At 56.9% G+C, this 21,046-nt stretch overlaps 1 protein-coding gene across 8 annotated transcripts in view; it reads right to left on the bottom strand.

Annotated features, from left to right (window-relative positions):
• The window catches only part of PFKFB3 (6-phosphofructo-2-kinase/fructose-2,6-biphosphatase 3), a 952,670-nt gene that overhangs the window by 882,243 nt on the left and 49,381 nt on the right, over positions 1 to 21,046 (bottom strand). For 4 of the 8 annotated variants that reach the window (XM_049626792.1, XM_049626794.1, XM_049626793.1 and 1 more), the window contains 13 exons: positions 14,127 to 14,252; positions 12,868 to 12,964; positions 12,104 to 12,170; positions 11,592 to 11,666; positions 11,167 to 11,223; positions 8,412 to 8,536; positions 7,721 to 7,928; positions 7,368 to 7,514; positions 7,128 to 7,232; positions 5,642 to 5,771; positions 4,765 to 4,827; positions 4,577 to 4,641; positions 1,272 to 2,862 (listed from right to left, as the gene is read on the bottom strand). In XM_049626792.1, the coding sequence (XP_049482749.1) occupies positions 2,431 to 2,862; positions 4,577 to 4,641; positions 4,765 to 4,827; positions 5,642 to 5,771; positions 7,128 to 7,232; positions 7,368 to 7,514; positions 7,721 to 7,928; positions 8,412 to 8,536; positions 11,167 to 11,223; positions 11,592 to 11,666; positions 12,104 to 12,170; positions 12,868 to 12,964; positions 14,127 to 14,252 (1,697 nt within the window). In that variant the 3' untranslated portion in view covers positions 1,272 to 2,430. The other 4 variants (XR_007456894.1, XR_007456893.1, XM_049626795.1 and 1 more) reach the window with 2 other exon arrangements.

The raw sequence follows: 21,046 nt of genomic DNA, 5'->3' as shown, positions 1-21,046 counted from the left end.
GCAAGGGCTAGAAAGGAAACCCAACAGCTCGGCCCGGTGCCTCACAGCTGCCCGGGACAGGGGTAGGTGAGCAGTCCCTTGACCGTTCCCAGAAACCAGCAGAGAGAAAGCAGTCAGCCTTCAGGACCAGGAGACCCGTTCAAGTCCTGGTTCTGCTACTGGCCGGCCGGCCGGCCGTAGGCAGGTGCCTCCCCCTCGGTCATCTGGTAAAAGGGACAGAACTGCCCTGCAGACCTCCTGGGCTTATTTTAAGGCCCAAAGGCACGGAACACACGTGAGCAAGCACTTTCGCCGTGAGCTGTCCAGTATCCCAAAATAGATTTCCCCGCAGGCGGTGCCACGGAATCCAAGCACCATGCTCCACTACTATTTTCCAAGAACAAGCCCCGCTTTGAAGCTGACAGGCTGGACTCCTTAAGCCAGCTCAGTTTTTGCATCAAGTGGCGAAAAGAACTTAATCAGCAAAAGGGAGGACGGGCAGGTGTGACCTGAGGGGCTAGGGTGAGGCGCACTGGAACAGCGGAGACACTGAATTATCCAGCAGGCGCTCCGGCGGACCCTTAACCAGAAACTTCCTGCAGGGAGAGCTCCGGCCAAAGGAGAGGGGAAACCAAGGGTCTGACCGGAACACTGCACCTGACCTTGAACGTGACCGTTAAGGCTAAGCACGTGCTGGTACAGGACAACAGGACCCAGAACTACAGTTTCCCAGGGTGTCAGGGTCCGGGAGCCTCTGCGAGGACAGAAGGGGGGGGTGGGGGCTTCAGGGCTGCAGCCCCCACCACACTCCCACCAAGAGTCCGTCCTCCATTTGTTTTGCAGATTTTGCCTTCTAACGCGCAAGGCCTCTCCAAGGGGAGGCACAGAACTTAAAAGACAATGCAAGGGGCAGAAGACCCAGCCTGGCATGGAAATCTGACTCTGAAGGAAAAAGCAGACTTCTGTCAAGCTCGGGCCACCGCGAGCACTGGTAACTGGGACCCCGAGGGGCGTGCGAGAAGCCAGCCGTGTGCAGCAAGTGCTGGCAGCCAGACGCGCTGAAGGCAGCTGGGCCATGTGGCTTCTTGTCTCCTTTTCTAGAAGTTCATGAATCCTCCCTCCCTCCGCCCCCATGCCCATCCTTCTCTATCAGATATGACAAAACCCGTCACCACCCGCACCATTTTCACAGGCAAAAGGCCAAACCCACAAGCAAGGAGAAAGAGGGGCGAGTGGCAAAACGATTCAGAGAAAAATACTTACAAACAGGCTTTCCCTAGCAAAGGCTGCAGAGAGAAAAAGCGGAGAGAGAGAAGTCAGTAGAGGACAGGGTACAGGCCCCGAGTCATTCGAAACCAAGGCATCCTCTGTGGGGACACGAAGCCCTGTCCTGCCTCCCGGCCTGGCCCACCCAACGGCTTCCAGACGTCCCGGGGATTTGGCCTGGCCACCTCAAAGGACGGTCCCGTCCAAGTCGGGGGAGCCCCAGCCACGCGTCCTCTATGACCCTCCTCCGGGTCGGCCCCACATACCATCCGACCCCGGCCCAGGCCAGTGCCCCCCACATGTCTGCAACAGCAGCCGCTGAACTTCCAACTATGACCCCACGGTCTCCACCACAACTGGGCGTCACAGGCAGACCGCTTCGGATCTCAGCCTTCACAGAAAAACGCAGTAAAATCCTACAGCTACTGCCAGTGGGGACACCACGTGTCGGCCGCTCAGCACGAACTACCTCGCTGGCCCTGCCTCTTGCAGTAGGTGCCACGCCCCCATTCCACAGACAGGAAAACTGAGGCCTGAAGAGGTTCGGTGGCCTCCCCGAGGCTGCACGGCCCTCTCCCCCCCATCCCGATTCCAGACACCACAGAATTCAAATGAGCTTGAGGAGAAATGCAGGATAAGTCTGTGGGCCTCAGCACGGAGCTCGTAAGTCTGACTCAAAATTCAGCCCGTGAGTTATCTGTTAAGAGCCCAGACGTGGTGGGTGGGGGTGGAGGTGGGGGGGAGGCCTCAAGGTGGCCCCCAAATATGTGCCCAGGAGTTTCTATGTCTCACGTGTTGGCAAAGATTCTTGGCTGTCACCGAGGAAAAGACTGCTCTTCTGAAAATAAATCTTCATGTCCAACAGCCAAGAGCCTTCAGCTTTTAATCTCCGTAGCACACGACACAAGTAAAATCTAACTAGATTTTTGCTTACTGGTGTTTTTACTACCTGCTAAAGTAACTACGTGATGAAAGAAAGTGGCTGTTCCCAGGCCATCCTGCGAGTCTGGCTGTCCAGGTTCTAACCCGGCTCTGGAGGGGGACACACTTTTCTCTAACTGGGGACCGGATGCAAGGGAGCACGCAAGGAAGGTCCTCAGCCACTGGCCTGGGACAGAAAAGACGTCCTCAGGCCACACGTGGCCAAGGGCTCAGAGCTGAATGGAAACTTCTAGGGTTTTGTCTTCAATCTTGTTTGAGAAAACAAAGGGTTCGGGAATGTGAGCGGGACGCAGACTCGGCCATTTCTTCTGCTCTGCCCAGTTTTCTGTTCCTCAGGAAAGAGGTGTGTGCGCTCAGGTCGGCGAGGAAGGACCCCAGGGTGTCACGGACCTCGTGGGAGGGCGTGCCCACGTTCTCCCCGTCCACCGCCCACACGCGCTGCCCACGGCTGCTCTCCTCCCGACCCAGACTGACTGTGAGGAAGGAGAGGGGAGAACGCACTTGTCCAGGCAGCTGCGTGGGCACCTCCGGGGGCAGGCAGTTGGGCAGGGCAGCGGAGGGAGAAGCCACATGCTCCTCAAAGCTGTTGATGCGAGGCTTTTTGGTGGGCTCGGGGCTGGCTAGTGGGGTGACACTATTGCGTCTCATGAGCGGGTTAGGTCCCTTCTTTGCATCCTAAGCGAGACAAAGACAAAAGAGAGAAGGCGACAGTTACAAGGAGTGGGGAAGTATATAAGCCAAAAAAACCCCAAACCAAACCAAAAACGTTTCTCTGCTTCTGGATTTCCCAGATACGAGACTGACCGCGGCGACTGGCCCCGGGGACCAGCAGGGGTGCCATGCTGTCCTGCGTCCCCAGTCTGCAAGAACAAGGGATGACCTCCTGAGCCCCTGTGCCGGAACATTCCAAGACACCCACTCGGACAAGCACAACATTCAAGGCAGGCGAAGGGAGAACACAAGACCAGCTCTGCAGACAGTCATTCAAAGGCGGCAGATGATGAGTCGGAGAAAAGAACCCGGCCGCCAGCCTCCAAGAGAGCCAAGGAAGGGGGAGGGAGGCCTGAGTGGGAGGCTCAGGTCAACCACTGAGGGCAGGGAGGAGAAGGTGTCGGTGCCAGACTCCCTGCGCTGACCGTGAGCCAGGATCTGCACAGCAGACAAGGAACAGCGCCCGCTCCCCATCACTGCCCCCCCCGGCTTGGGACGAGGAGTGCTGGCTTCAACCCCTGCCAGGGGACTAGAGGTGCAGAAACCCCGAGGTGGGCAGCAAGGCAAGCCAGGCCCAAACACGAGCCTTCCCGCCAAGTGACGACACAGTGGAGCGAGGACCTGTGTCCCCAGGCCTGTGGCTCTGCAGCCTCTAGCCCAGGGGTCTGCACAGAGCTCTGTCTCCCTCGACACTGCCCCAGTTAGGCACAGGCAAGTGTATGCAGGGGCCATCAGAGCCCCGTTCCGGCCCAGCCCCGCCGGCGGAGTCAGGCCGGGAAGAAAGGTGGGACCCCACCACCCACGTTCAGAAGTGGGGGCCGTTACAGGGCCAAGGCTGGCCCACCCGCTTCCCCTGTGGCCACCCGGCCGGACAAGCTGGCGGAAGCTGGGATTTTAAGGCCAAGACCTTCGGACCGAGCTCCTTGGGAAACAGAGAGGTGTCCTGCTCGGACGGGAACACCACACTCTGTGTGAGGGAAACGGTCAGCTGGCCAAACGCTATAGTTTGACCCTCGGTACAAAGTCAACCCAACGTTCCTTCCCGACCACGTCCGGGGCAGCAATCTGCTCTACCGCCGGGGCCTCCTGCAGAAAGCCTCCACCCGCCGTGCCCCGAGTCCCTCCTGCCCAAACCACCTGGTCTCTGCCCTCCCACCTCCTTTCCACGATTTCCATCTTCTTGGTAATTCTGCACCGAAGCGTACACAGACGACTGAGTGGTTTGCTAATCCCGTGTGAACCAGTGACTCTAGAACCTGGAAGGCATCTCAGCCGCCCCAAAGGAAAAGACGACGGTAACTGAGCTACGACTACTCTTGAAAGCGCAGGATGCGTCTCCCTCTTTAATACTCACGTCATGGGTTAAGTCGAAATGGGGGGGGGAAGCGTGCAAAGTGAGAAAGAGAAAATGCCAAGCAGCCACATATAAACACGAGATAGGAACACACAGTAGCTGAGGAAGAGCAGGGGAGGAGGTCACAAAGGCCGGCCAATCTCAAACCAACTACTACTCCAGAGAGAACCCGCTAAAAGACACAGGTTCAATTGCAGGCAACTCAACACGGGGACCTCTCGAGTGCTCACACCCCCTGGCCCTGTCACTCGACAGGGACCCTCTAGGGATGGAGGCCAGGACGGGGATGCTGGGGAGCAGGAGGCAGGGGGTGTTTAGACTCACCTCTGACCTCTCCCGGTGTGTGCTCACAGACTCCACATTCAGATAGATGGACTCTACGCGGCAACCTGGGTGGGGTGGGGACAGGGGTTGGCTTCCGGTTAGAGGGGACAGGCCGCTGACAGCCCCAGAGCCACCAGGAGCCAGCGTCCCAGGGGACATCTTGGCCGGGGCTGTGTCCCCATACTCACCGTAAGCGACAGGTGTCAGTTTCAGGACAGTGTGAAGGGGGCATTTCAGGTAAGGCATCTCCTCTGAAAAGAAAAGGCCTCGCGATCAGCTAGGAGCCTTGAGGACAGATACACACAAGTCCCCAGTGAGAGCTTCTGCCTGTTGTATGTGCCCCTGGAGTCCAGGCCTAGCAGGAGACAGGGGTGTCTCCTCCTCCCCGCTACACACAGGCCCCCTGCTCCAGGCAGGCAGCCTAGAAAAACCACTAGCCAAAAGACGAGAATCAAAACAAACCCCAAGCCCACCCTTGCACGGTGCACTAGAGTTAAAAAAAAAAAATCAGGGGTGCCTGGCTGGCTCAGTCGGCTAAGCGTCCGACTATTGGTTTCGGCTCAGGTCATGATCTCTGTGCTGACAGCTCGGAGCCAGCTTAGCATTCTCTATCTCCTGCTCTCTCTCTCAAAATAAATACATAAACTTAAAAAAAAAAAAAATCATTCCCTGAACAATTTAGGTGTGTCAGGATTCAAGTGAGCCTTGGGTAGACACAGGCTTAATTTTAAGAGTCTCATTAGAGTTTTCTGGGCTCTTTGTTCTTTAGAGGTGGGCTGGGCGTGGGCTGCCCCCGCCCCCCCCCCCCAGAGGTGAGCGGCTGGGGGCCTGCGGGAGGCTGTGCTCTGAAGGCTCCAGCAGGAGGCGCGGCCGAGGCCTTTCCTAACGCTCAGCAGCAGTGAACAGGCGCGGGGAGAGAGACCCCGCGTGGTCCCGTGGGGAAGGTGCTGGTCCACAGCGTCCCCCAACTCGAAGGCTGGCTTCCCTCCGCCCTTTCTCGGAACTCCAGGGGCTCCCCGTCGCCCCCACCACCCAGAGCAGGCTTCGTGGGGGGGTCGGCGGCACCTGCGCTCTTATCCAGGAAGTAGGCGAGGAGGCAACGCAGGACGGCCTGATGGCAGATGACCAGCACGTTCTCCTGCCGCTCCAGCTCCATGATCACCGGCTCCAGGCGCTGCACCAGGTCCTGGTACGACTGCAAGACAGAGGGACCGGGTCGGTGCTGCTGCAGAGGCGCACGCGGGCGGGGGCGGGGCTCTGCCGCCTCAGCCACGCCCCTTCCCCCGTTAGAAACCAGAGAACACGCCATGGATCGATAATCGATCCACAGCCGGCGGTGTTTCAGGGCTGCACCCCTCAGGGCCCCTGGGGACCCACATCAACTGGCTTCTTAGAAAAGGGAGGCCGTCCCCGTGTTGGTGAGGATGTGACGCATCCCCTGCCAGAACATAAACCCGCCGTCCTCCCTCTAACGGCTGCCTCCTAATTCTCCACGCAGGGGGATGAGGGACTGATGACCGGACACACGCTGACAACGTGGGGGACCCTGAAAACGTCCCCTGAGTGAGAGAAGTCATACACAGTGTGACCACATGTCGTATGACCCCTTTCTGTCAAACGTACACAGTAAGCAATGCCACAGAGACGGGAAGTAGACCCCTGGTTTCCAAGGCTTGGGGGAGGGGGGAACAGGCTAGGGTTTCTTTTGGGAATGATGGAATGTTCTAGAATTTGTGGTAATGGTTGCCCGGTACTATGAATACACCTAAAAACCACTGAATCGTATACTTTAGTGAGTTTTATATTGTGTGAATTTTCGCTCAATTAAAAAAAAAATTGAAAAAAATGGGTGGGCATGTGACTTTTAAGGCTACCAAGGTTCCTGCTCACACCCATCCCTCTGTGGTCTCCCTTGTTCTCTCAGTAATCAGGTTCCGGGAACAAGCGCCACGGAGGAGGTGAGCGCCCTGAGCAGGAGGAAACTGAAACGTGACAGACAACCGAGACGGCCCGCAGACAGCAAGGACCTGCCAGGTGTCACCAGGCTGCCTGCAGCCGACACCAGAGCATCGCCCGGAGGCTGCGTCCAGGGCTCCCTCAGCGAATCAGTGATGCACGGGACCTGAGATGACACAGTTGCCATCGCGTCTGCAGTCAAAGGGGAACCCGTGCACAGGGTGAGCCATCACCCCTGACTGCTGTTGCCTCCCACGTCACCATGGGCTCATCTGAGAGACACATCTCTCGCTGGTGCTCAAAGGAAAATACACCTGTGCCTCTCCTGGAGCCGTTTACAAGGTTCAGTTTAGGAAAACTGGATTCGGAAGGGAGAGTGCCGGGAACAGGCACCAGAAGGCGTAAGGGGCAGGCGGGATGCAAGAGCCCTTCCTGCCCCTTCCTCCCGGAGCACGTGGCTGCTGAGCACAGTTACCCGAATGGGGCCACCCGGGCCCCCCGGCGGCCCTCTCTCAGCCTGGCCTGTCACCAGCTCCCGTGCGCACAGCACACGCCGGCTGCACCGAGTGACGCGGGCGAGAGCGGGCACACGTACCTCCCCGGTGGGGTAGCGGTAGTAGTATTTGTCCTGCTCGCGCAGAGTGTACTCCTCAGGGTAGGTGTCCCTGATCTCCTCGTAGGTCATCTCCTCACAGACACCCTGGCGGGAACACCCAGACGTCACCTGGAGTCGCTCAACATGGCACGTGCGGGTCTGCGAGGGCTCTCGTTTCCCAGGGGAGAGACCTCCGTGCCCTCCCGCTCCCCACGGCCAAGGCCAGGCCCCGGCACTCACGGCGTCGATCTCGTTGAGCGCCTTCCACTGTTCGTAGGGGAGACGCAGGGCTTCCGCCGTCTGGATGGTGCTTTTCAGCTGGCTGGTCCACACCTTGAGGTCCTTCAGGTTCTGCTCCTCCACAAACTTGCTCAGGGCATTGGCAAACTGCGAGGGCGTGGGACAGAGGGACACGGCCTGACTCAGGCTCCTGCCCCTCCTGGAGAAGCAGAGCAAGACCGGTCTCATTCCGCGTCAGGGGCGTGACTACACTATCTCACACACACACACACACACACACACACACACGCACGCTGCGCACACGGGATGCACCCAGCCCCTCGGCAGCCCGCCTTGCCCCCGGCTCCCCCTACCTTCCTGCCCCTGCTGGACAGACCCGAGTCCCCTCCGATCTTGCCCTGGAGGTTGTGCTCGCTCTCGCCGTGCCGACACAGGTAGATGGTGCGGGGCTGCACGTGGATGTTCATCAGGTAGTACACGATGCGGCTCTGAATGTGGTCCTGAACTCTGTTCACCAAGAACCTCCGGCCCACGTCAATCACCTTGATCAAGGACAGGTCCCTGCCGGGGAAGGCGACCAGCCGATCGGAACTCTGCTGATAGCACAGCCCAGCCCAGCCGGCCCGGGTGTAAACCCCCATGGCCCCGGCCGATGGCAGAGACTCAGCCCCGACAGACCCACGAGGGGAGGCCGCAGACTGAATCTGTGTTCTCAGAGACAGACAAGTGGGCACTATCCGCAGCAGCGTGTGGTCAGAAGAGGGGAGAGGGAGGCGGGAGACCAGAGCAGAGAGAAAGGACACGCATGTCAAGGGGACAGGAGCAAGACGGGGCTCACATGTGCACTTCCCGTGCTGCTACAGTTAGTGCCGGAAACAGTCACCATGGAACACGCAATCAAGGATTTTTTTAAAGATGTTTTAAAAGACAGTTTATAAAAGGATCCAGGAGCAAGTGCTTCGTACGGACAGCACGAAAACACTAAAAAACAAACAAACTCTACCAAAGCAGAAGAGTCAGAGACAGTCACCTCTTCGTTATTACCTGTCACATTTATCAGGGTCGAGGGGCTGATAGCTGGCTTCGTAGCAACTAATTCTCTTCATGAAGTCGTCCATAGCTTCTGCTGAGTTGCAATCTTTGTAATCCGGGCTAGAGATTTTAACTTCCTGTAACACCACAAAGAGGCAGCTGATGAATCACGCTGGAAGGCTTTCTGCTTAGACGAAGCGGGATTTGGGGCTCACAAACAGGGAAAGTACAGACCAGCTCAGAGTGACGATGATCCCACCCAGCGTTGAAAAGAAAAAAAGAAATACACCGGGGCTTGAGTTCTAACCCAGTGATGACACAGGCAGAGCACCCACAGTGGACAGGGGATCGCTCCCTGGAAAGACGTACACAGGAAAGCCACAGGCTTCTACTGAACACATCCGAATGGGGCCACGATTCGGGGTCAACCCGGTAGCCAGGTCATCCCCGGACCGCCAAGCCTCAATTCGAGTTCTGGATGCACACCTGCAGCACTCCCCACATCAAGCGCAGGCTGTCGGTCAGCGAAGGCGCGCTCCCGAGTTGCGGGTGATGCCCTGCCCTGTGCGCCAGGCAGGATTCTTCCTGCCACCACCCATGGATGGGGCACCACATGCTTGTAACTGCTCCCCAACTAGTGCTTCTCCACCGGGCCCAGTCCTTTCTAAGGTTTGCTCTTATGGGAAGAGAAAGCAGAAGAAACAGCCCTCGGACTCACCCATCCCCTGTAAGTGAACAGTAGGTCTGAGAAACCTGGCAGGGTTTTTAGCGAAATTTTAGCGAAATTTGTTACTGCACGTGCTCTTTTCCTCTACAACCACCACCACTGCCAGGAGAGAGGCAGACACTCTTCAAACACCCGAGTTCAGGGGCGCCTGGGTGGCTCAGTCGGTTAAGTGTCTGACTTTGTTCAGGTCACGATCTCACAGTTCGTGAGTTTGAGCCCTGTGTCGGGCTCTGTGCTGACAGCTCGGAGACATTCTGTCTCTCTCACTCTCTGACCCTCTCCTGCTCACATACACTCTCTCTTTCTCACAAAAATAAAGACATCAAAAATATATATATTCTTAAAAACAAAAAACCGAGTTCAGGGGCACCGAGGTGGCTGAGTCGATTAAGTGTCCGACTCTTGATTTCAGCTCAGGTCATGATCTCACGGTTCGTGAGACCGAGCCCTGCATCAGGCTCTGCACTGACTGCAGTGCCTGCTTGAGATTCTCTCTCTGCCCCTTCCCAGCTCACGTGATTGCTCTCTCACAATAAATACACAAACACTACAAAACAAAACCTGAGTTCGGTGGGGAGTCAGCACTTCACGGGTGCAGAGTCTCGGTCTGGGAAGATAAAAAGGTTCTGCGCATCCGTGGTGGTGACCACAGTGCAGAGACCTGAGTGTGCTGAGAGCCACGGGATTGAACACTTGCGTGGTGAAGACAGTAAATTGTATATTTTACCACGATGAAAAACAATCTAAGTTCCCAAATCCCTTTCTCCCTAGCACGGCCACCGCCAGAGAGCATGCTGGGAAGGCCTACCCTGCAAAGCTGCTCTGGGGCTTAATCGGAGACACAAGATTCCTGAACCCGGAGGGTCGGGGCGAACGACTGGATGTGTTAACACGGACAAGATCGGTGGTGAGCTCCTAGCCATGCACGGGCTAACTGCTCACTGCGGAAAATGCACTCTGCGTCCACGCTATGCTTTGCTACCAAGACGAAGCTAGTAGAACGAAACTAAAGGAACGTAGCAAAACCCTTTGTCCAGATTACAGCAACTTCTGTTCTACCTCCCCGTCCTTTGGGCCTCTTCCTCTGGACCCGATGAAACGCATCTGGGTTTTCCGCAATGTGAACAGCCCTTTCTGAGCTATGAACTCCGTTCTTAGAAATGCTTGTACACATTCCCACTGCCTTAGAGAAAAGTTCCAACATCGGAAGCCAATGAATCCTCAGCAACCCTCTAAAGATGCGCGCTTGTAACGCAGCAAACCCCAGCATTCCCTGTAGAAGCATCAGACCTGCTTTTCATTACAGACGCGGCTTATTCTCATGTATTTAAGCTGCACAGAAAATTAGCTACATGAGGAGATGACCTGTGGTAAAGTCTTCATGGTAACGGCTTCCATTTATGGTATATTGCTTTCAAGCGGCAAAACTTAAGAATTAATCAAATTAAGCTGCCAATTACCCTCAGTTTATCTGGGCAACCTCCCCTCGGCACAGGGCGAGGAGAAGGGTATGCTACGGACACATCAGCAGGAAGATAGTTTTACTGCCCCCGTTTTTCCCACACTTGGGGATTCTGCCTTTCAGTCTGTTGTGTCCTATGAAGTTTTATCAACACACAGTCATTCTTTTCTACTGGGGACCTTCACAGCTAAAGAGAGTCCAGCCTGCTGCCTTCCTTCCCTTCTGGAAGGATGAGCTGCCCTTTGTCCCAAGCAGCCCTGTCCCCACCCAGCTGCCAAGCTACTGCCACTCGCAGAAACTGTTCCCAGGCCCCTGCTTTTTATCTCTTAGGTCCCGCAAAGGCTGCTTTCTGCCAACTGCCTGCAAGGACCCCAGATAAAGCCAGGGCAGGTCACAGAACATGCTTCTAAATTAAACACCACTCGACACCTCCCACCTTCCCGGTCCCACGACTCAGACAAAACCAACAGGCTGGGACAGCCGGCTCGTTCTCAGTGTCTAGTTACTGCTCTGGGCCCGAGCTGGTTCCCCACTTTTCTCAGACTGTCGCCCTACAGTGGAGTCCTACGTTGTCTTACCATGATGTTGGAGGCCACAACCATAGGGTCATCGCACACAGACTCAATGAAAAACACCTGGAAGAAAGCAAAGAGGAAAGTTAGAAAACCACAAATGTGACACACACACAAAGCGCAGATGCTGGTGTCCCTGTGATGTCACCAACCTCATTTGAGGAGGAAGGACCCCATTTACGAACACCCAAACACATACAAAGAACTACCTGCTCAACCCTGCGTCCTTTGCCCATCCCACACCCTAGTCTGGGTAACCGTCCCCCCCCTCCCCTCCCGGCCAGAGCCCCCACAGGAAAGGCCCAATGTGTCCGCAGCAGAACAAGAGCAGCGGGAGGTAGAGAACCAGGCCCGGAGCAGAGACACAGGACTCAGCCCGTCCCCGAGCTGCCTTCCCTGCTCCCGCATGCTCCAGAGCAAGTTTCACTCACCTTGAAATCATTTTCTTTGGCAAAATGAAGGATCATGTGTCTCCTCTCTCTGGTGGTATTGGTGGCATCGAACACCTGATGGGGAGACAGTAGGGCCGTGAAGAGAGGCCACGTTCAAGATGAACAGTAGGGTACTTAGAGCCAACAAACATCAGCTACACACAGGGGAGGGTGCACGTGGAAGGGACCCCTGGCTACCGCAGCGGCAGCCCCCACCCCGGGTCCACCCCTCCCCACCCCCCAGCACACAGAGGAGGGGTGGGCACAGAGCACAGCGCCAGCCGTGCCCCAGGTCCGCCCCCAGCTAACCACTCTCCTGGCCCCCCCCCCCCCCCGTGCTGCTCTAGGCCGTCGCTCCCCTCAACTCTCAGGCCACAGGCACTCGTCCCTTTTCGAGGTGTCCCTGCGGCGGCTCTCGGCACTGCCCGGGGCAGTGTCTACACTTCTGTCTCCCCAGGGCACCGTGTGCTATGGCCTCGGACACAGAGCTGGCACCCCGTCCCCGGACTTACTGCAATTTGGCCCCCTTCCTTCGTCAGGTAACTTTTGACGTCTCTCAGGGCAGCCAGAGCGCACTGCCTGCAACAGGCAGGAAGAGAAAGCACGCGTCACGCCAGCCCGTCCGGCGGGGGAAGGCCCAGCAACCCGCCGCTCATCCCAGCGAGCAGAGTGACGAAACCGCCAGGCCGGCCGGGGCTGCGGGGCCCAGTCCACTCGGGCCCACAGGCTCCCAGTCCAGCCCCGCAGACAGGCGGCTGCGGCTGCCCGTGGGAAATGGGGCTCATGCCCGGGCTGCGCCCCGAGATCTCACTGGGAGCTTTTACAGAGCTGACGCCCAGGTCCGGCCCATGGATTCTCACGGCTCTGTCCAGGGCACGGCCCACATCCGGATCTCCCCAGGCTCCCAGGTGACCCTACGACACTTGTCAGGGTTGAGCGCCACGGCACTTGGGTTTCACAACCACCCTGGGCTTACAAGAAAAATCCTCTCCAAATGGAAGCGGAAGGTTTTCCGCAAAAATGGCCTTGTTCACTCCCAACGAGACACTGCTGTTGATTTGTATCAACCAGCGGCCGAGTTAGACCCTCCGGGAGCAGAGGAGGCAGTGAGTTTCACGGAGGCGGCGCCTCATCCTAACACACCCCGAGGTGGGGTCACATGTCATGGCCACAGCGGAGCCACGCTGCAGACCAGCTTCTTCTTTCTCCGACAGAACCCGGCTTCGGGAAGCCGAGCAAACCCAAGCCCAGGTCCCCACGGCAGCTCGGGCCTTACTTGCGGACTTTCATGGCCTCCTCGTTGTCGGGGCGAAAGAAGCTGTAGGAGCTGTACTGTTTGACGGCCTCCCGGCGGTACTCCCCGACGTTGAACACTGTGGGGACAAAGGCGGGAACCTTAGCTGACCCCCCAGGAAGAAGGAGCCACCAACATCTGGGAGCTCTCTCTAAAAAAGGAAACCGAGCCTACACAGCAACACCAACCTGAATGAGGTTCTGCTGAGACACGGAGGCGGGAGAGCGGACCTCCACGCCCAGGGCTGCGAGCCCAGAAGGCAGCCCAGCTTCCCCCAGACCCGACGCTGCTTGGGGCCGCTCTACCTTCCCAGGGACTGGCTTCCACTGCCCCGTCTGCAGGTGCAGCGTCCTAAGGCTGCGCGGAGGGGCGGCTGCCACGGGTCCCGCGGAAACAGGGGCAGTGATTCCTGCGCACGATCCCCCAGGACAGCGCAGGGTCTCACGCGTGCCGCGGGGCCCAGATCTGCCATTCACCTACTGAGCCAGCAGCCTGCGCCCCAGGGAAGCGTGGAGCATTTACGGGGCGTGCACCGTATGACACAACACGCCGGGCACCGTGGGGGACAGCGGATGCAAAACCTAGTCCCCCACCTCACCACCTTTCCGGTGTAGTCGGGAAGACCAGGCCAAGAGTCATACAAAGGTAGCCGATGGTGTGGAGCATTTGACGACAACCAGTAGAAGAATGTCACAACTGAGTACTAGAGTACTTTAAAAGGGCACAGGGGCACCCGGGTGGCTCAGTCGGCTGAGCATCCGACTTCAGCTCAGGTCATGACCTTGAGGTTCATGAGTTCAAGCCCCACATCAGGCTCACTGCCATCGGCACAGAGCCTGCATCAGATCCTCGGGTCTCCCTCCGTCTCTCTGTACCTCCCCCGCAAACTCTCTATCAAAAATAAATTTTATAAAAAAGGGGAGGGCCCAGATCTCCACAGACCATGCGGCCAGAGAAGGCTTTTTGAAGGTGGCGAGGGCTGAGCAGGTTGTGGGGCAGCAGGAACGACAGAGCAGGAAAAGAAAAGATCCCAACGCCAAGCGAGGATACGTATAGAGTGTACCAAGTGACAAGGCCCAAAAGGGTGCCCCATGCTTGTGGGCACAGGCCAGCCCAAGACTGGCCCTGCACGGCAGGTCCCAGCAGGTGGAGGCGGAAGGGACGTGGTTTTGGTCGCAGGGGTTGGTGAGCAAGAGTGAAAGGCTCCAGGTAACCACCTTGGCCTTGACACACGGCCTCACCTTTCGTGGGGACGCCGATCCAGTTGAGGTATCGAGTCAGCTTCTTTGAGATGTACGTCTTACCCCGGGCTGGGAGCCCCACCATGACGATCACGGTGGGGGAGTTGGTCAGCTTCGGCCCACAGGCTGGGGAGAGGACAGAGCGAGGTGTCAGCCACGAAGCAGTGTGTGCCCCACAACGAACCTTCAAGAATTCCGCAGAAATGCCTTTTTTGCTCCCACCTCAAAGCCCTGGGCGTTTTACAGTCCAGCAACGCCTCGGACCTCTACTGGCCAGAGCCCCGCCCCAGCCCAGTCACAAATCTCCATCTTGCTTTCAGGTCACGCGTGGCAGGGGGACTGCCCCAGCCCCAGATCCCCAACCTGATTCCTGAGGGCCCTAAACCCAGCCAGGAATCCCGCTACTAACCCCAAAGCAGAAAGCATTATAAGGAAGGGATTCCCCAACACCAGTGGGGGTGAGATTAACGGTAGGAGAAATGTTCCAATAATAAGACAAAACACCAGGGAGAGAGGTTTTCGCTGGATTTTAAGAAAGCAGCCCAAAGAACCCTGTTCTGGAGACTTAAGGTGCAGTGTTTCCTTGGCTGGTGTCTTATGCTTGAGACTCTAAGGAGACTCCAGCATCTGGTGACAAGAGTGGCAGGGGCTGCCCATTGAGAGCACGAGACTGGCCGCCTGCTCCCTCCCGGGCCAGCAACACTGCCCGGTGCTCGCTGGGCACCACAGGCAACCTCGCTCTCCTGGCCAGCTACGTGCCATCGCTTCCGGGCACTGGTCACCCCGATGAGGCAAAGCTCCTGGGACCGCACCGCAGATCTAGGCGGATGTCAGACATAGACAGGGGCTCTGTCTCTAAGCCAGCAAGTGCCAGATGGGGATAGGAGAGCCACCAGGCCACTGCCAGGCACAGGCTTCAAAGAGGACACCTTCCCTAAGCTGGACGCCCCAACACGGTCCCATACTCAGCCTATGACCAAACTGAGATCGCATGCCCAAACACCCACCACGTTATTCCGGGATCTGCCCCCCCTGTGCCTGTGGGCTGGGGGCAGAGAGGAAGCAAATGGAACACAGAGGGGGCTGTTTCTTCATGTTCTAGACCATGCAGAGCGAGGAGGAAGAAGAAAGGCCATCAGGAGGCCAGGAGACATGTAGGAGCCACAGAAGCACTTGGCTGGGATTCTCCAGCTCCCAGTAGCTGGGAACAAACACGTTCCTAGAAGACAGGCATTTCCCTGCCCGGTATGAGCTCACAAGTGGAGCACAAAACCGCCAGTGGACTTTCTTGAGTCCCAAGAAAAGTGATGGGCTTCTCGAAAACCGGCGGGGACAGAAGACAACGCGCTCCCGTGTGCATCGGGGCAGCCGCAGGTGACACGTGAGAAGTCGTCTCACTTAGTCGCCTGGAAGCACCGACTCTACCAATCCTTCCCTCAAGCCACCGCCGGCTCCTGGTCTTATCTGATGTCCCCACCGTGCCCCTGCTCCCAAGAGCGTCCAAACATGCAGGGACGGACGGACGCGTGCTCCCTCTCCCTCCCTCCCCTCAGCCGGGCACGTGCATGGAATACTTTTGATGGACGCACGCCAAGTGAGCAGAGACAGAGGATGACTGATTTATCAAATCGGGGATTAGTTCTACTATCAAGGAACCACATGCGCAAATCTCTGGCAGGAGACGCTTTGAGAGGAAAATCCCATAAAGACATGGCAGAGTAAATATCGTAAGCCAAAAATTCAACTTGAATCTCAAACCCAAATAAGTCATCACTCTTTTATTTGGCAAAGCAGAGGCCATTCTCCCTATTCCTTTGGCTCCTTGCACAAGATTTGGAGGAGCTGCACGCGGGCTGTGGCTGTCATTCCAACCAGGCGCTCCTGGGTCTCAAACAGAGCAGGGAAACCTCCTGACTAAGCCCCCTGAATCCTAACATGTTCTTCTTTCAAACTCACAGGCCATCTCAGGTGTCTTCATCTTATAACCACCTGCCCCTGCTTCAGTTCCCCCCAGACCCTCAGTCTCTTCTTCTCTGGGGATCCTGTTAACCCACAGAAGAGCGCCTCCTTCCACCTCCCACACCGTCTTCCCCGGAGCTCTGCTTTTTCCTCTTTGCCCCCCAACAAGCACAGGGATTAGGGAAGATAAGCGTGGAGTTTAACACAAAATCTTCCAAAAAGTTCTTGTGTGCTTCATTTCATCGTATACAAACATTTAGTATTTTAACCTTTTTCGGACCTCCCTCCCGCCCCCGGCAAAGAGTTTTTATCCTCAGATGTGTTTAGACGTGAAACCTGGATGTCAACCTAAGCATGTTTAAGGGGATACACGTATGCTCACTATGTTGAAGGGCTAAAGAAGCAATTGTTTAAAGACCGAGGGGTTAACAGACCATAAACATCTTGGCTGCAGTTTGGGGTGGGGCACGGGAGGGACGGAGCTCAAGCTAAAAGTGTCATCCAGAGTTAAGGCTGTCACTCGAGTAAGAGATCGCAGAAAACCACCACGTTCTGGGACGCCACCCTCAACTCTGTCATTCCATTTACTCATTCACTCAACAGACACAGGTGCTAGGCGCCCCCTGAGCACAGAGCATTATGTGGACACCGCCCTGTGCTGGGAAGCATCTGGCCTGCGGTGGGGAAGAGACAATGTACGAGCTAACAGACGCACAAAGTCATTTCGGAGCGGGATAAACGCTGTGATGAAAGCAGAGGGCTGACGCTGGGGCTAGGGTCCACAGGGGTCTGTTTGAATCGGGGAGCCAGAGTCCGTGTCCTTGAGCAGCACCTGAGCTAAGGCCTGATCGTCCACAGCCAGCCCCACCGACTTACCAGTACATAACGCACACTGGCCACGTGTGTGTTCCCCATGTGTAAGTGGATACAGGAAAGCAGATGATGACCAGGAGGCCGGCTGGTAAGGGGAGTGAGCCACAGCCTCCGGTGACAGGCCAGGGTCTGTCGTCCTGGACAGAGCAGGCTGCATTCTAGGGTTCCTATGCCAGCCCCACTCCCCAGACGAAATGACTCACCTCCCTGATAACGTGGAACGCGCGGACACAGGCAGGAACGCCACAGCTCGCCCACCACACTGACACCCGCAACCCATGCTCAGGAAATAACCTGTTAGAAGATGCTGCTGGCTCTCTCACACCTCCTGCAAGCTTTCTTCTACCCAAAGGCACTCGAAAATGACAACTTCAAAAGATGCCACGTCACTGGCATTCTTTTTCGGCAAGCAGGTGATCATGCTTCAATGCTAAGTTCCAGGGAAACAAATGAAAGGGCTGTTTAGGACAGACGGATGGCCAGCTGCAGGTGCAGACAGGGTCAGTTCCCCATTTGCAAGGCAAACCCAATGCTGCACAGAAAGACCTGTTGTGACCCCGCCATCACCCCGGGCCACCTCAGAAGGGCTCTCTGGGAAACAGACTTCATGGACTTGGCCCCGGGATAACAGAATGCAGGCCCAGAAAGTTCTGTCCCACACCATGCTCATTCACTACCTCCCATGCACACTTCAACTCCTGCCTAACTGACCTGTGTCCAACGAACAGCCCTCCTAACCTGACGCGGTCTCTGCCGGCAACAGGGAGGGGCTGGGCATTTTAGAGAAACATTTGACAGCCTTGAGCGGCAGGAGATAGCACAGATAGCCTAGCTGCTGAGAGAAAGGAGCCGGGAGTCAAATAAATAGTGTTGGAAGTGCCAGGGCCCCACCCCTTCCTCGGACCTTGGCGAAGTTACTTGATCTCTCAGCGTCTCAGTTTCCTTGCCTGTAAAACGGAGGGATGCTTCATAAAGGTTCTTGGGAGGATTCACGACCGGGCGACGCGCGTGAACTGCTTCCTAGAGCAGCCTCCATCGGTATCAGCCGTGACGGTTTCCATACCAGATGTGAGGAAGCTAAGAGCCACAAGCGAAGACAGGTCCCGCTGCACAAGTCGTGAGGCACGGAACTGGGGCTCACCTGGGTCTCTCTCACCTGAAATTCTTCACGTGCCCTTTCCCAAACTAAACTGATGGTTCTCAACCAGCGGCGGAACCGAAAAAGCTTTTAAACGATGCAGGATCCCCGGACCCCGCCTACAGGACTTCTAACCTGGCTTGGGCTACCAGTAGGGATTTTCCTTTTCTTTTTTTCCCCCCAAATACCCCCCCACCAAATGACTGTCAAGTGCAGCCAGGGCTGGGAATCACTGCTGTAAGCTGTAGTGGCCAGCCGAGGATAAGGTAGGGGTTTCTGGGGAACATCCCCCTTACCTTAAGTTGGAATACCATCAGTGGCTTTAAGCCCCTATTGAGATTAAGTCTATCCGTAGACAGTATGTAACATATCAGACTGTAACAACAGGTTCCCGGCGGATAAGTAACTGGCCCAAATAAGTAAGGACTTCCACCCAGGGGCCCCCCGCTTTTAGTGATGGTAAACAAACAGCATAGCTAACCAGTCAATAATCTACCTCCTTGTCGATGACTTCCTTGTCAGTAAATCCTGTTACCGGTTTGCATTTGAAGGAAACAGCAGGTTTTGTAAGAAGCATTTGCCACCATGTGCACGTTGCAACAGGGCACCCAACTGATGTGCTTTAGCGCCAGAAAGACAGTCAAACTAACCAACCCAGAGCCTTCCATTGTCGCTCTCCTGTCCTCTGTACATGAATGGTAATGTTCACCACGCCATCTTTTCATGGACAAACCTCAGAGGAACCTGCTGTCGGCTCTCATCTAAGACACCACTCAGAAAGACGGTAACAGGTTCAGAAGGAAGAAAATCCACCCAAGTTTCCAAATACCATTACAGAAGGGGAGGAGGCTGATGGGGGGAGGGGGAGGGTATCAGGAAAGACTCAACAAGAAGAGATACCCTCTCTTCCCCATTCTGATGAGACACAAATGTGACTATATAAGCTGAGAAAGACAGCACAACTGGAAATAAGGTCATGTAATAAATACCCAGGGTGCAGGCACCCTTGTAAGGAAGAATGTGTCTGAGACTACACCCCAGAACCACACACGGGGATTCCAGCAGTGGGCGGGGACAAGGGACTAAAAGACTTAATCCATCAGCTTTAGCACCCACCCCCCCTTGCACACACCAGGGATATTAGGCAAATCTCTTATGTGCGTGTGAGACGTGCAGACTGATGGAGGCTAATGGATGGGTCTCGGGAGCCTGGAAGAAGGAGGCATCATCGCACACTCTCATCTCTGCAACTGACACGACAGATCGAACGCCAGCCAACCTCAGTGCCGTCCACACCCAACCTCAAGCCCCCACCCTGAACCTCGGGGGACAGACAAATGTGTGCACATGTGAGCACCCATAACTACAAACACCTGTACTTAGCTAGAGAGAACCAAACTAGATTTGTACGACCAACTACAGTTTACAAAGTGCTTCATAAATACTGGTCGTATTCAAAGTCAAAAAGGGCGGGGTCGTCTCTGTGTCTTGCCGTGGCCGCATCTCCCTCATGATTTACGGCACTGCGTTCCCCAGCACCAACAGGGGGTCGCCGTGGTCAGCCCATGTGCAGCAAGCTGTTTAAGAGTGTATCAGAGAGGGCTGGGAGCAAGAAACAGACTGCAAAGCCCCCCCGCCCGGGGCCACCTTGCAAAGAAACCAGGTCTCCTTCAGGCCACTGTGGCCCCCAGAACCCTCAGGTCCGGCAGAGAGGGGGCAAGGTGGTGGAGGAGCGAGCGGCCCCCAGTGTCGGGAGCACCTTGCTTGGTCTCTGACACAGGATGACCTAGGAGCACCCCAGAGCCCGCTCTCCCCGGGTCCTGCCTGGGGGTGGGGGGAGGGTTGGTGATTCAGACCTGGGCAAAGCCTGAGGTGGCAAGCTGTCACCATGGCCTTGGTGACCATCCCCCAGAAAACGTGGCAGCAGCGAGGGCCAACAAGCTGCCTGGCACTCAGGAGCCACCGCTGCCTGGAAGCCACCTCGAGGACTTGTTCACGGGATCCCATGTTTACCAATCAGGCAACCTGACCCTGCCTGAAGCAAAACGCCCGCCACTCCACTGCCCCTGTCCACCTGGCAGGCGCCTGGCGGGGACGGGTGGGGGGTTACCTGGAGAGTGGGTGTCACCTTCTAACCGCAGGGACCACCCTTTCACTAGGTGGCTCTCTCCGTGGCTAGGGACGGGGCCCAAGGTAGAAGGCAAACCTTTCCAAAGCATTTATGGCCGATGACAGAGCAGGAAGGTGGACTGCCAGCAAATTCCAAGCACGGTGGATTGTGTGAGTGCGAGTGTGCGCGCGGATGGGAAACGCTGCCAAGTGTGTGGTCACTGATCCCCAGACCCTCCCCAAACCCAGGAGCGCAGGCTTGGTGCCAGGCAGCTCTCTTGTCGCCCCTGGCGCGGGAGCTGGTGGGGGGGGGGGGCGGGGGGGGGGGGGGGGGGGGGAAGGAGAGAGAAAATATACTGAAGAAAAAGGAGAGAGCAAGGAGACAGAGGGGAAAGAGGGAGCAGATAGAAATATAAAGAGAGTGGGTATTAAAAATAGGCCGAAGACAGAAGCAGAAGATTTAAGTACAGAGAAGAGAAAGAAACATGGAAAGCGAGAGAGAGAGGCGACGGAGATCGAGGTGGAGAGGAGGGAGGAAGGCAGAGAGCAGGGGAGGGAGCGACCGGCAGAGGGGGTGGGGAGCGACCGCCGCGTCTCTCGGCCGGACTCGGCCCGGCAGAGCGGTTCCGGCCGCGGGACGCGCGGCCGTCCGTCGCCAAGCGTCCCCGAGGCCGAGGCTTCCCGCCGTGTCCCGCGCGTCCCGCCCCCGGCGGAGGGAGCGGAGGCCGGGGCGCGCTCGGGGTTGCCGAGTTGCCTCTGCTCTCCGGGCGCCGGCCGAGCGGGACACCGCGGGGCGGGCGGCCCGGGCCACAGCGCCCCCGACGCCGGCCGGGGGAGGCGC

This window comes from Panthera uncia, chromosome B4, assembly GCF_023721935.1.
Source record: "Panthera uncia isolate 11264 chromosome B4, Puncia_PCG_1.0, whole genome shotgun sequence".
In the NCBI taxonomy this organism is placed as follows: domain Eukaryota; kingdom Metazoa; phylum Chordata; class Mammalia; order Carnivora; family Felidae; genus Panthera; species Panthera uncia.
The sequence above is the reverse complement of the archived record's forward strand: the minus strand, read 5'-3'. Positions and strand labels throughout refer to the sequence as shown.